This window comes from Desmodus rotundus, chromosome X (assembly GCF_022682495.2).
Source record: "Desmodus rotundus isolate HL8 chromosome X, HLdesRot8A.1, whole genome shotgun sequence".
Taxonomy (NCBI): Eukaryota; Metazoa; Chordata; class Mammalia; order Chiroptera; family Phyllostomidae; genus Desmodus; species Desmodus rotundus.
Genome location: NC_071400.1, coordinates 51,149,329 through 51,164,753, shown reverse-complemented (window position 1 = coordinate 51,164,753; position 15,425 = coordinate 51,149,329). Strand labels below are relative to the sequence as shown.

Here is a 15,425-nt window from a genome sequence, read left to right as displayed (position 1 = left end):
CCTTGTGTGTTCCATCCTGTTTCTCCCTTGCTGCCTTTAAGATCCTCCCTTTGTCTTGGAAATTTGCCATTTTAATTATGATGTGTCTTGCAGTGGGCCTCTTTGGGTTCCTCTTTCTTGGGACTCTCTGTGTTTCCTGGATTTGGGTGACTTTTTCTCTCCTCAGATTAGGGAAATTTTCCATCATTACTTTTTCAAACAGGTTTTCTATCCCTTGCTCTTCTTCTTCTCCTTCTGGTATTCCTACTATACGGATATTGTTACATTTCATGTTGTCCTGCATTTCCCTTTACCCCTCTTCATTCTTTCTGAGCCTGTTTTCCTTTTCTTGCTCTTTTTGGGTGTTTTTTTCTACTTTGTCCTCCAGCTCGCTGATCTGATCCTCTGCTTCATCAAGTCTGCTTTTCATTCCTTCTACTGTGTTCTTCAGTTCAGAAATTGTATTCTTCATTTCCTCTAGGCCCTTGTTGATAGTTTCTATTTCCTTTTTCATGTTTTTATAGTTTGCAGTGAGTCATTGTAGTTTCCCTGTAGTTTCTGGTTGTTCTCTGTGAGCTCGGTGAGCTTCCTGGTAACCATTGCTTCGAACTCAGTATCTGATAGTTGACTTACCTCTTTTTCATTTAGCATTCTCTCTGAGGCTTCTTCCTTTCCTTTCATTTTGGGATTGTTTCTTTGTCTTTGCATTGTTTGTGAGACTCTTCTTGTTAGCCTCTGCTTCGTAAATTGATGTGTTCTTACTCCCTGGGTTCATGGTATGAACTTCTATGTTAGAATGTCAGTGGGATTCAGTGGTACAGTCTCCTTAATCTCCTGTGCTCACTGGTATGGAGCTGACTTTTATGGGTCTAACAAGGTCTAACTCTGATGTTTTCAGTGCTCCAGGTTTTATTGTCTCACCTGTCGGAAAAATAGAAAGAAGGAAAAAAAAAAAGGAGATGGGAAGGAGGGATAAAGGAAATAGAAAAGGAATGGAAGGAAGGAAGGAAGGAGGAAGGAAGAAGGAGTAAAAAAGATCAAAGGAAAGATAAGAAGAAGGAATTTTTACAAAAATTAAAACAAAAGAATAAACAAAAGAAGGCAGGAAGAAGGAATAAGAAAGGTAAAGGATGGAAGGAAGAAGGAATAAAAAAAGAAAGAAGGACAGAAAGGAAGAAGGAATTCAGGGGGAAAGGAGGGGGGAAAAAAGAAAAGTCTTCTGCTTGCTTTAAATCGGTCAGGTTAGTTCTGCTGGTCTTCCTGTCTGTGAAATGGTTGGTGGGTGGTTGGAAGGATTGGTTTCATTTCCTCCCTTCCTGAGCCACACTCTTCGCTGTTGTTCAGCCTCCAATACAGTTTCTCAGGGTCCTTCTGCTCCCCACTATGCCTTTAGTTCACCAGTTGTGCTGTCCTTTAGTTGGACCAATTGGGGTCAACTCATACTCCACCTTCCTGCTGTTTGCTGTCTTATATGCTAGGGGCTCTCGGTGCTGCTATGGGGTGGTTCTCCCCTCTACTGGGTCAAGTCTTTCTGGAGAATGCATTCTCCTCTATCCCTGCAGCTCCCCTCTGCTGGGCGTTCTGCTTTTGTCATAGAGAGCCAATAGGCCCTGCAGGGCTCTTTGCTCAGCGGCTAGGTAGGAGTTTTTCAGAACCGGTGGTTTTAGGTTTGGTCCCCTGCAGGCTGCCAGGGTGTTGATCGGGTTGCCTGGATGATCCACGGCTTTGGGCCTGTGTGCGTGGCAGCCCACCACTGATCCGGGTGTGCACCCACCCGAGGTTTCAGGTGTGGGTGCCCAGTCCGCTAATCTGGGTGAGCATCAGCTGGGCTTCAGGTGAGAGCTGGGGATGCTTATCCCTGTTCACAGTCCAGGGGCTGAGGGGGGAGAGGCGCCAGAGGCAGTGTCTGCTGCGATGAGTTCTCTAGCCGCTGAGTTCCTCTATTTTCTCTTTTTCTTTTTGAGACATTCTTCCTATTCCAGCCCCCCTGGTCCAAACGAGCAGCTGGCCTCTCACACAGCCCAGCCTGGCTCTCTCCCAGAAATCCCGCAGCATACCCTGTGCCCGGGCTAGGGCTTTTAGCTGCCCTGGTCCCTGCGCTGTTCCCAGGGACCTTATGGTCCTTAAGCACTCTTCTTACCGTTAGATCTTTCAATGTCCTCTATCTTTGGTCTCCGATCTTCATATATGCTGGAATACCGTTGGCTCTTCGCTGTGTTCCTCAGATCACCTATGTGTTTCACTGGTGCCGAGGGGAAGTGGACTCCTCTCCCACCTATCTCGCCGCCATCTTCCTCTGAAAATATTTTGGAAGTGTCAATATTTTTAATTTTTAAAAATATGTTATTTATTTATTTTTGGAGAGAGGGAAGGGAGATAGAGAAAGAGAGGGAGAGAAACATCAATATGTGGTTGCCTCTTGCATGCCCCCCCACTGGGGATCTGGCCCGCAACCCAGGCATGTGCCCTGATTGGGAATCAAATTTGCGACCCTTTGGTTCTCAGTCCAGTGCTCAATCCACTGCACCACACCAACCAGGGCCTACATTCTTAGTTCTTAATCCACAAATTACAGATATGGATGCAAAGCAAGCTCTTTGAACAAAGTGCTGTTCAAAAAAATTTTTGTTAGCCTTTCAAGGTGCAGTCAGATGTTAGAGAATTGCTGCTAAAATGAACAAAATGTTATAAACAACATTTTTATTACTTCATCTTCTGTATGCCCTCCTCCCCACTTAAAAAATAAATATCCTGAATGCACAGATCTCCAGATAGGAAATAAGTCCAAGCCATGTGAAGAATTAAATATTTTCTAAATCTTTGTCTTTTTAATTGCTGAGCCTGTTCTATATTTGGGGCTTATACATTTATCAACTGCCTTTAAAAATCAAGTATTTTCTGTTTGTAAAGCAGCCACCTCCTTTCAGTTGTTGAAATCATGCCCAGATCTGAGGTTTCTTGAAATCCTTGTTTAGTGGAATCTAAGGGTGACCTAACTCTCCAGTTCAGAGCAGAGCTGGTTGTGCAAGAGAAACAATAAAAAATTAGTGGCCCTCTCCAGGATTCACATACTTACTATCACAGAACCTGGGAAAGGCCCTGTTTCTGTAGGGAGAATAAATTGGGTTCCAGGCTGTTGGTGGCATCTGCTCTGGTGAGAGTGTGCATGTGTGGGCTTGTACACATGTGGGCCAGGAGTATGTAGTATGTGTGTGTAGGGTGGGTGATTGCATGGCTGGGGATGTGGGGGCCTCTAGTCAGTGAGGTAGCAGGGTGGAAGGTGCTATGTCAACACAATGGACTTACCTTTGCTATCCCTTTGTGTCTCTGTAAGTTGTCTGTGTCTGGGAGGGAGTTCTCTCTGCTCCTGGGGGATGCTGATTTTGGCCATTGGCCTCAGTCCTGCATATATGCTCTTTTCGCTTTTCTGCAGAGCACTAGGGACCCACATTGTCTTAGGAAGGGGCAAGATGCAGGGAGGAAAGGGGCAGGGAGGCAGGTCAGGGCTTCCATGGGAAGATATGATTCTGTTGTCTGCTGGAAGCTTGTTCCTGGTTAATATGCCAGTGGGCAGGAATTCATGCTGCTGTGCTGGGGAGTTTGCTGCTAACCCAGCTACCACCTTTATTATTACTGTTACTCTTATTACTTAATCTTGAGTGTATTTTTGCTTCCTCTGACACCCGCCCAGCTCTCCCCTACCCCTGCCATTTTTCAGTCCTCTCCTCTCAGTGGGAACTTCACAAGAGTTAATATGGTCCTGCTTTTTTGTGGTGGGCGGGTGCTGAAGCCCAGATGGAGTTTGTTGACTGAAGGGCTTTCTCTCCCTTTGCAACTGCCCAAGCCTTGCTTGATGTTTGCAAACCTGCCAGGGACGGACTCTCCTGGTTTTCCCAACACCATGGTGCACTGAAATCTGCTTCCTTTTCCAGCCTGGGGAAACTGAGTGGTAGCTGCCTTGTCTCCACTTATCTCTTATGCAATGCCTAGAGTCATGGCCAGGGCCCCTGCAGTCCTGAACTTGACTCTGGACACCTCTTTTCATAGACTTTGTGGTCTTCTCCAGGAGACTGTGAACTGTTCAGTGCATGGAGGGTCTGTTCAGCATCCAGGCAGGAGGGAGACCAGTGGTCCATTTGTTTGAAGTAGAGGCCTGGGTTGCTGATGGGGCCCAGGGGAGCTGGAGAGGGCGGGGAGGAAGCCCAGTTCCGAATTGGGCATTCAGTCTTTAAAAGAGAACATCTCCCAGGCCTTGGGTTTTCAAATTCTGACAATGAAGGTTGTTGGGAACCGCCCTGCCTGGTTTCAGAGGCTGTAACCCGCCATGGCTAAGGCTGAGTCAGAGTTGAGACCATAAGCCACTAAGGAGACAAAGCTTATCTCCCTGGCAGGTGTGCCACCTCTGCCCACTTCACCCTGCTTGGCCCTGAGCTTGGTCAGTTAGCCAATGACGGGTAAGAATCCTCAAGGGAGGATCAACCTAAGACAGGCTCTGGTCACAGAAGAGGCCCGCAGGGAAGGACTTGGGGGGCTGTGGAAAAAGGGGGTGATGGACCCTCGCCCCTCGGCTTTGAAATAGCCTGAGTCCTCATTCTGTCTGCAAGAAGTCTCCTAATCTCTTGGCTGCCTTACTTCCCTTGCCTGACTTAAGCCTGAAGCGATAACAGAGGGCAGGGCAGTCCTGTGCTGGGAGGGGCGGATTCCCTGGGGAATCAGGCCTAACAAAAATACATACATTCCTGTGAAACCTACTTAATTTGTACCCTCAGTTTAAGAGATAAGGGTCCAGAGCTGAGATGAGTCTGGCGCCTAAAGTTTTATGGCCCTCTAACTAATTGGCTGTAACTCAGAATAAGCCCTCAAAGTTCCCTGTAAATCACATATTGTTTAACCCTTACTGCCTAACAATGATTGATGAGCTTTATCTGTATTCCTGTGGGAATGAACCTAATAAAAGCCCATAGAGGAAAAGGCCCTTCTCCTTTGAGAGATCGGCCACCTCTCCTCCCCAAGCAGATCATGTGTTGGTAGACTTATTCTTCATCCATGGCAGACGGGGGCTGCATTAAAGCTCCCCGACAGAAGGTGAAGGTTAATATGGTCATTTTTCCCTTAAATTTTTAGATTTTGAGAACTAGATTGGAGACCATGAAATGTAAGCCCCTGTTTTCTGCCCAACATATTCAAAAGCCCCAACAAATCCTAGGACATTATATTTACCTCTAGGGAGAATCTCCATCCAGAAAAAGTCCAGCCATTGTTAACATAAGGAGAACAGTTTGTGTAACATGATGTAACCTGGCAGCCAAGAAGAGTGGACTGGAATGGACATTTGTGAACAATGACAACTTCACTGTACTAGTCAGTGAGGTTGGTAGATGCTATTAAGTGAGCGTGTGTACTGTATGACTATTGCATTCAAAATGACTGAGTGAGTAGAGCAACAAATCTGCATCAACTTATGTGTTAAGCTTGGATATTCCCCTGCAGAAACTATTCAGAAGATTCAGAAGGCCGCAGCTATGGGCAACTGGTGATTGTTAGCTTCATCACAAAAATGTGCCTGCTCAAGCATTATGTCTTGTGCAGAGTTCTTTGGTGAAACATCAAATCACCGAGGTGACTCAGCCCCTGTATAGCTCCCAACTTGGTGCCCTGCAACTTCTGGCTTTCCCCAAAACTAAAATCACCTCTGAAAGTGAATTATATAATATTAGCTTTTACTTGAAGAGGAAGAACACATAGTCAATTTTGCCTTTAAGGAAACTAAGGATCCGCAGTATGGAAAATGGAGAAAGACCCTTCCCCAAATAAGTTTGCAAACAGCTCCCAGGCTTTCGATTTTCTGAGTACCTTAAGCTCTTGGATAAAGGTTATGTAAAGGTAGTAACTTTCCAGTTGTAATCATGAGAACCATGTAAATTTTTCTATCCACAAATAGTTCTCATGCCCTCTTTAAAACTCAGTAATTGTTTATAGTGATGTATGAAATTTAAAAAATGTGGATACACCACAGGCATTCATGGGGCTAAGAGACAGAATCTAGGGCTTGAGCAGGTTTGAGGGCTCTGTTGAACATCCAGGTAATTGGGTATCCATGAGCAAGTGTTTGGAATGATTTTGTAGCTATAAAAATTCCTAATAGAATCTTTTGTAGGGAATTTTTAAATTACCAATAATGATAACTGGAATATGTATGGCAGGGATGTGCTTTAGCATCTGGAATATCAGTTAAAAGTTAATTGCTCCTGGTGACTTGTCCTGGTTTCGTCATGAATTTTGCAATTTAGTGTAAAGATTAAATGGATATCCCACAAGTAAAATCACTAACAGTGTCAACCAATCTCACTGAGAGGTAGATAAGAGACTCTTTGTAATTCCTGTTCAGCTCCAAAATGAGAAGAGAACAGTATTTTTGTAATTCATTTGCAACCTCAGGAATGAAATAGGCTCTTGCAAATAAAATAACTTGAGCGATGTTACATAGCTAGTTAGCAGTAGAAAAGATCTCTAAACTCTGTTGGGATCCAAATTCCATACCCTTAGCCATCTGTCTTCCCTAGATGGACGTATATCAACTGTAGTACAAGCATCCACAGGACGTGGGAGTGTATGAGGTTCACTGGGCATGCTTGGGGTGGGGTGTATAAGGTTTTTGTCTTTAGTGTATATTGACAGATATTCTTCCTGGTAGTGGTGATGGTGGAAGGGATCTATTCACATACTCTGATTATTTCTCTTAATGGCTAGTAGTCTGGTGTTAGGTATAAAAATGGGAGAACTACATTAAACAATGTACCGAAGTTCTTTTTCTGGAACTTTCTATAAGCAGTAGGCTGGCAATCTGAACATCAATGTGTGGAAATCAATATATTATTGTAGTGGATAGACCCTGGAAATGGGAATTGGGAAACAAGGGTTCTACTCTGGCACTACCACTAACTCACTGTAATATTTGACAGATCGTTTACCTTTTCTGGACCTCTGTTTCTCCCCTGTCCAATGACAGTCGGCCTAAATCATTTCATCGAGGCCTCTCCAGTTCTTATGTTTCGTTATTCAGTACATCAAAATTGTATAATAATGTTGCATATAATCCTCTCCAAGCCATGGTATTATTACTACTAGTAGGCATCAGCCAACCATTAATAACTGTAATCAATAACAATTATTTGGTATCTCTAATAAGAATCTACATATCCTCAAGTAATTTTTTGTGGAAATGTTTATTATCAAAGAGTGTTGCAGATAGCAAGATAGGTGGGTGATTTTGACTACTTTTTGCTATTTTCTTCTGGGAAAGTGGAACACATTTTCTAAATTTGACTCTTTACGTGTACCAAAACACACGTAGAATGTCAGAAAAGTTTTACTTTAAAATGAGGTGAAAAAAAATTCCTTGTAGAAGACTCATTGAAAATCCCTCAACTTGAGCACCAAGTGCATAGGCATACATCACTCTGATTTTCACAAAGCAGCCTTTGAAGATCATCTGGTTCAGTCCTCCATGGGATGACATCCTTGTCTGTCAGGCAGTCACAGAAGGTCAAGCTTGGAAAGGACTATAAGAGGTTTTGGCAGAGATCCCATAGTCCTAGTCTAACACTGCCCACTCTTCATGTTGCAGGTGTCCTGGGGGTACTGGAAGCCTTTTCATCTCACTTTCTTGTGCCTTTCTCTCCCAGTACCTTCAGAGATAGCTTAACCTTAACATGCCCTCCATGTTTTACAGGCCAACACAGGACATCTCATTGCCGCTGTCAGCCAGGAATTCTCAGCCTCACAGCCCTACTTCTTCCCTCACGTCTGGGGGTTCCTTGCCCTTGCTGCAGTCTCCACCATCCACTAGATTATCTCCTGCCCAACATCCATTGGTCTCAAACCAAGGGGACCACTCAGCTCACCTACCTAAGCCACAGCAACATTTCCTTCCTAATCAGGCTCACCAGGGTGATCATTACCGTCTCACCCAGCCAGGGCTGAGTCAGCAGCAGCAGCAGCAACAGCAACACCACCACCACCATCACCAGCAGCAGCCAGCAGAAGCCTATTCAGCTATGCCTAGGGCTCAGCAGTCTTCTGCTTCTTATCAGCCAATGCCAGCCGACCCTTTTGCCATTGTTTCCAGAGCCCAGCAGATGGTTGAGATCCTCTCAGATGAGAACCGGAACTTGCGTCAGGAGTTGGAAGGATGCTATGAGAAGGTGGCAAGACTTCAGAAGGTGAGACCCTCCCCATGTTGGGGTGTTAGAGTCTCCTTTAAATCTTACATGTTTAATATCGATGTAAAAATCTCCATCTGTGTGCCTGCAGATTACGGGCAGGTCTTCAGGGTTCTTATATCTGAAAATTAGATATGGATCAAGTTTTGGAATATGTCTCTGCCCTTCTTTCTGGGAGAAGTAACATTTTACATTTATGTGGAGGAAAAAACATATTTGTACAGTTTTCCCAGGCATCATAGCCTTAAGTAAACTTAATTGATTTAGAATTCTAGTATGTAAAGAAACATATTCATAAGGTCGAGAACACTGGTGATATGTGTAGAGGAAGGACATACCAGCATAAAGACTTTTGTCTTGATTGTATTTCCCAAACACTGAATTTGAATTGTAAATATAAAACCATAGTTCCTAGACATATCTCACCACTGAAGTTAGATCCTGCCCTGCCTCTTTCTGCAAAGGACTTAGAGCACTTTTCCAAGTGGGAGTTCCCATGGTAACTGTTTTTTAACACTTCCTTCCTTATCCTCCTTTTTGCTTTGGTCCTTCCCTTCAGTTTAAATTCAACATCTGCTCTCTTTCTCTGGTGTATATGGGGTGAGGAGGGGCTTAGCACCACAGCTGGGTGACAGGTGACAGCCCTAGGCTGAGGAAGTAGAAACAGGAATGTATGTCCCCAGTTCACATTTTTTCCTGGGCCCCTCCTGTCTCTTGCAGCTGGGTTTTTAGGTCTTGAGTGCCATAAGCTAGGAACCTTAGCTCTTCGCTTCCAGGGGCTGTTGGTGAATAAGGTTATGCCTTTGGCAGCCTCTTTGTAGCTTCTGTCATTGTAGAGCCCACGTGGTTTGATCTCCTGACAAAGACAATGTGAACTGTTCAGGGAGGGGAGGGCAGGGAAGGGAGAGAAGGTTGCCTGATATTGTTCAGCAACTCTGTCCTTAGGAGATACCCACAAGTGGAAATTTCAGGGGTTTGAATGAAGGTGAAAATTTGTAAACACCAAATCTGGGTCCTAAAGGAGAGAGGAGGACTTACCATAAGCTAAGTACATTTATGTAGTAAAACCACTTACCCCCAATGTTTCCAAATAAGGATGGGGGTTATTGGGGTTAAATGAGAACTTTCTCAATGGCTTTTCTCTCAATTGAAAATTTTCTCCCTTCACTCATTTAACTCTACCACCCATCACCCTCATCACACTGGTTCACTAAATGGATCATATTCACATATTAGTGGCAGACTGGCGCAGTTTGGCTGATTAGGTTTAACAGTTGATACCCTTCCCCAAACTCTCTATTCAGGGTGACCCCAGCCACATCTTTGATGCAATAACTGAAGGATGGACCCAGATTGTCTATAGGCTCTCTTCACCAGAGGATCTCAGGTGAATTTTGTTGAGGGGGAGGAAGGGTGACAGGAAGAGGAGCAGACTAGGATTTACGTTGTTTGCTCCTAAGTGTGGGGGAAGATGCCTCAACCGAGTGTAATTAGAACACCTTGAGTGTTGGGGTAAGTGAAGGCCAACCCAGTATTGCAGTGGATGAGAGGCACAGGTGAGGTAGAAGAGGGAAGGAAAGTGGGGCGAATGAAGTAGATACTAGATGGAGCTAGAACAGATAAGGAGGCCCAAGGTTTATGAGTGATATAAGTAAGTAGATGGAATAAGTCTGGAAATTAACCACCACCCTCCCTCTCCTCTGCCCTGACCATCATGCTGAGCAAACTAGTGGATATTCCCTTCTGTGACTTCTTTTCCTGGAAGGTTCTGTTGACAGATGTAGAACTTGCCTTTTGGAGGGTACAGTATCTACACAGGCAGGTAGGGAAAAGATTGGTACAAGATCTTGAAATAGTACTCTGAACAATGTGAGTAGAGGGACGGCCTTCCAGGTGTGGCATTCTGTGGGGAACTGGAAAGCCTTGTGTTCTAAAGGCTGCCCAGAGCAGACCAACACCAAGCTGCTCTTTCAAATGGAAATGTTTGTTTTCTCTACTCAGCACTTGAATTTCACGCAGAAGCTTTATCAGGCTCAAGCCTTGCAGATCATGTCGCTAAATGCCATTCACCAGTTTTCCCCTCCTGTGCTGCTATCTTGGTGCCATAGTCAAGGAGAAGAACACTCTCAAGTCTGCTCTTTTCTGTGGTTTAAGCTTCATTTGTTTGCAGGCAGTCCTACATCAGGCATAATTTTGAGCAGGGGCAGCTAGAATCTGAGTTGTTTGGTAACCCCACCTTTCCTCAGGTCTTCCATTGGGGGCCTGACATTTCTCCCCATAAAACACCCTGAGCTTTGTTAAGGAAGAGAGTGGAAAACTGAGAGGGAATGTACAGTGTTTGCAAGAATCTAATTTAATCTGAAAGTTGCTTAGTAGACCATGGGGTTTCTTTGTCTTATACAAATTGTATGCAAATATCTCTATGGTTATTATATGTGCAATGAAACTACTGGTTCCAGAAAGACTTTGAAGTCTAATTTCTTAGTTCCTTCTTGTTTTGGGCTGATTCAGGGCAAAACCTTTTTTTTTCCTTTGATTTTTTGTGGGTGTTTTTTTTCCATTTACGAGATTTTCAGGAGCGTCATAAAAGACATGCATTTCTGTTCAAAAATCTGTGCTGGTTTCCCACCGACTACGGAGTAAAGTCCAAATGCCTGGCATTAAAGCCCTTTTATGATCCGACTCCAGTCTATCTGTGCAGCCAGATCTCATCAGCTTCCCTCTGTGTACCCTACAGTGTCCAGAAAAATAGGAGTACTGGTCATTCTGGGAATGCATTCACAAATTCAGAATAAAATACCCTTCCCCTCACCTCTGCTCACTGAAACTTGACGCAGCTTTTAGGATCTGATTCTAAATGCCATCTCCTCCCTGAAATTGTCCTCCTCTCCCTTCACCTCCAACCAGAAATAACCTCTTCCTCCCATGCACTTTATAGGACTACGCCTACTTTTCTTAATAATGTCTCTTTCCCTGTATTCTTTTACTTGATTAGCTCAAAAGATCCTTGAGGGTAACGATAATGTTCTCACTCATATTTACACACCCACAGTGCCTTAAAGATTTTTTCTAAATATTTGGCCCTTGGTAAATATTTTTTAAATTGAACTGAACTACAGTATGAGTCTGAAGCTTGCAGTTTCTACAGTTTGCTTCTGCCACTAACTTCATATTGGGAAAGGCAATGTAACTCTTCTCTCTGCTAAAATGGGGAGAGGCATTCTTGTGAAGACAGCTTATCAGGGTACATTGAAATAAATCTGAAAGCCCTTTAAGTGCTCTAGGATAACACTAATTATATACTATATACATCATTATTTTAAAAATTAAACAATTCTTACTCAGATATGAAAATCATTTATAACTATAGTTATGAAATTTATTCTCTCCTACCAGCTTCTCTGAAGGCAGAAACTGTATTTGTTTTTAACCTGAGGAACTGTCCTGACCCAATGAGATAATTACTGAGCTTAAGGTTGAATTTTGAAATCCTTCTGGGAAACTTTTCTTATCAGTGTTCTGCCTCCTGGCCATCTAAAAAGCCCTTGGCGAAGCTGTCATTAAGGATTTGCATGTGTTTTCAGACCATTTTTTCCATTTCTCAAACCATCCACACTGTCTTGGTCTTTTTTTTTTTTTCAGGTGGAAACAGAAATCCAGCGTGTCTCAGAGGCATATGAGAATCTTGTAAAGTCATCCTCCAAAAGAGAAGCCCTGGAGAAAGCCATGAGAAACAAGCTTGAGGGGGAGATTCGGAGAATGCATGACTTCAACAGGGACCTGAGAGGTGAGGGAAAAACTTCTGAATCATAAGCCAAGATGGTGAAGGGAAGGGCTATGGAGCATACATTGAAGCTCTTAGGTTTTTTCAGCCTACTAGTACGATTAGTAAATTAGAGGGCACAGACCAGGGCAGATTTTTGTGACTACAATGGTGCTTGGCTCCAAGTTTGCTTAATCAAAGTGGGAAGAGCTGATGTGTTAATCAGATGATACCCAGCCTAGGACTTCTGGACCCACCTGGTTCACCCCAATAATCAGTGCTTCCTCTCTTACTTTCTAGGTTTTACGGAGGCTGGTCTTATCTTCCATTGTTTCTAGGACTCCCTCCTTGTATTTTTACCTTAACATAATAAGATTGAAAATGTTGAAAAATAACGCTTTCAAACCCCTTGAAAACTGATGACCTTGACCTTGCTTGACCTTGGGGGTATTATTTTTTTTATCTTTGAATTTAGGTTATCTTATCTATGAAATAAGGGATCTGAACTAGATGCTGCCTATGGTCCCCTTGCAGCTTTGATATTACATGATTTTAAAGATTTTATAATGAATAACTTTGATGTTTTTCTCCAGGTGAATGAAAAATATATATTCCAAGATTGATACTTTTGTTGAAATTTAGAATTCTGCACTTAGGTTTTGTTAGCAAGGAGTGAAACTGTTAAGTACTCAACTCTTCTTTCCTTGCCATGGCCTAGTATTGTTTGGTGATCCACATTTGCAAACCCATGTCTATGTTAACCATTTTTGTGTAACAAGAAGAAGCAGGCTTGTTTTGCCCAAGATCAATATTGAAAGGGCCAACAGCATGTGCATGGAAATTTGTATATGGGGCTCTGTTGATTGTCTCAACTCCACAGAGCGTCTGGAGACTGCCAACAAGCAGCTTGCAGAGAAGGAATATGAGGGGACAGAGGATACCAGAAAAACCATCTCTCATCTCTTTGCAAAAAGTAAGTCTGAAAGTTTTAGCAGCAGGCATTAGTATGTGGATGGGAGTGAGGTGCAGGGAAAGGTTACACAGTTCTATTTAGCATAGAACAGCCAGGACAGAGTGAAATTCATGTAGGGAATATTTTTTCCTGTTCAGGCATGAAGTTGGGAGAATTTGTTCTTTACTTTCTAGGCCAAGAAAGCTACTTGCAACAACATCTAGTCACATCCACATGGCTCCTTTTTTATTAAACCAGAGAAGTCTCTTGAAATCCTAGCTTTTGTCATGGGTAGCTAAAAAGGACCTCAGTGACCATGGGGTCCTTTAATGTTGACAACATTTGTTGTTGAAGGCTCAGTGTGCTAGCTCTGGTACAGATGAGATTAGCACCCAGGACTGATGGTTACTGTTTGCATACCTAACCTGCTCCTGGAACCCCTTAGTGAAAATGCCTTGTATTATCATATCATTACTCCTTGGTGGACTACAAGGGTAGCTAGAGGGAGAACACTGCTGTGGCTTGAACTAGTGACTCTGTTTACAGAGTTGGAGGGTATGGAGGATTGCAGAGCTATGTCTTCTTTATGATACTGTTTCTCCTTTGTCTGGAAATACTCCTAAGACCAGAACAATGAATTAATATTCATCTTTATCATTTCTTAATAGACTCCACCCAGCTAGACAATGTTTCATTCTTTCCAATTGCCACTATAAAACAAACAATAAAAACTACACGGTGGATTTAGTCCATAGGGACAGTGAGTTCAGAGGAAATATGAACTACCTCCCCTTGTGCAGATGCCCTTAGTAGGTGTCCTCTACCCTCAGCCTCCCTAGTATGGCTCCCGGATAGAGTAGTTCTTGGTGGGACTTGTCATGCCCTATCTTTGCTGGGCCTACACATGGCCCTTTCAAGTCATTCCATGTAGCTTACAATCAGCTTTTACAAGTTTGTTTGATCTTCACTTGTAATATTGCCCTCCCTTTCAGGGTTGCTCCATTGTGCTCTGGCTTCAGAACTGGGGCATTTTCTTTCTCATTTCCCTAAACGTCCTGTTCCTTTGTCAGTATGTCTTAGAGGAAGGAATGTAGTTTTTCTGGTGTCATCAGTGCCTAGTGTAAATTGTTGTGAAGTTGTTTTTCTGGTGTCACGGTTACCCTGGAAGCTAGTTCACTAGTAGAAAGGGTGGCAGCCTCCCAGGCCAAAATGAAACAAAACAAAACAAAACAAAAAAACAAAAAGTGTATGGATTCTTGGGCTGGATCTGTTAGTCGACACCCCTCTCTATGTGGAGTGGTTATTTCAGGTGTCCTAGTAGCTCTGCTACTAATTTATAAAATATGGTAATGTAGCAGATCAAACTGTAGTAACAGCGGAGTGAAAATATGTTAAATGGTTCCAGAAGGGAAAAGTGGGCTCTGCCATATAGGCATGGAAGAGGGCATGAATTGTGGCCCTTTCATTTCTCTTGCCTCTGGACTTTGCTTTCAGTTGTAACTGTGGCAGGAACCAAGAAAGCCCTCTTTAAAAGCCTCCCTGAGGAGTGTGCTCAAATTACCGTACAGTAGAAAGAGTTTAGAAGAGCTTGGCCTTAAGTATGGTCTCTACTACTTATTTTACCAGCTGTGGGACCTTTTTCAAGTTACTCAAGTCTTCTGAGTGTCTGTTTTCTCGTACGCAAAGTGGAGAAGAAAATAATAGTATCTTCCTTATATGGTCATTTTGAGGATTAAGTTCGTAACAGTACCTGATAAGTTCAACAAATAAGTATTCAACAAATAATCATTTTTTCCAAGCTACACCTGAATAGATATGTAAAGTCAGAGTGGGCAGGAAGGTGAGGCTGCCCTATTAAAGTTTCTCCTACAAACTCAAGTATTAAGGTCTCAAGAGGAGGAGTACTCTACTTCCAAATGAGAATCAAAACTGCTCATTCAAGTTTCTGGTACAAGGTCTGTCCCAGTTAGAAGGGGAGAGACCTAGAAAAGCACGGAGAATAACTATATGTGTCATGGTCATCTGTAGATACAATGCACTTATGGACTGATCTTAGTTAAAAAAATGTTTGTGAGTTAAGGTGGGATTTGAGGTTTTATGCATTTTATGAAATATAATTTTTAGACTGATTTAACATACTTTTGTGAGGAAACAATGGGGGAATTGAGAGGGAGTGCTTCAATTGTTCTTTTGCCAATATAAGACCATTTGAAGATATAAAATTGATTAGAGAAGCCTACTTGTTCTTCTGATGAGTGTGTCTATTCTCCTTTGTGAAATACTTGTTGTAACAGTCTTTATAGCTACTTTGTCATTGCTTCTGCACAACAACTGCTGTTAAGTGACTATTGTTAATTTATAAAACAAGTTAGTGGTAGAGCCAGTGATCTTGGTTTCCTGGTTCATTTAGCTATGTGTTAGAACACAAGAATATTTAGTAATGGATGTGCTTGACAGTTATGCTCAGGTAAGGTTTTGAGCCAGATTCAGAATTCTAGTGTTGGTATTT

At 42.9% G+C, this 15,425-nt stretch overlaps 1 protein-coding gene across 4 annotated transcripts in view; it reads left to right on the top strand.

The window, feature by feature from the left end:
• The window catches only part of AMOT (angiomotin), a 72,884-nt gene that overhangs the window by 24,806 nt on the left and 32,653 nt on the right, over positions 1–15,425 (top strand). For 3 of the 4 annotated variants that reach the window (XM_045198657.2, XM_045198658.2, XM_024564413.3), the window contains 3 exons: positions 7,712–8,201; positions 11,844–11,988; positions 12,845–12,937. In XM_045198657.2, coding sequence (XP_045054592.2) covers positions 7,712–8,201; positions 11,844–11,988; positions 12,845–12,937 — 728 coding nt within the window. The remainder of the gene's footprint in view (positions 1–7,711; positions 8,202–11,843; positions 11,989–12,844; positions 12,938–15,425) is intronic. The other variant, XM_071220247.1, reaches the window with a different exon arrangement.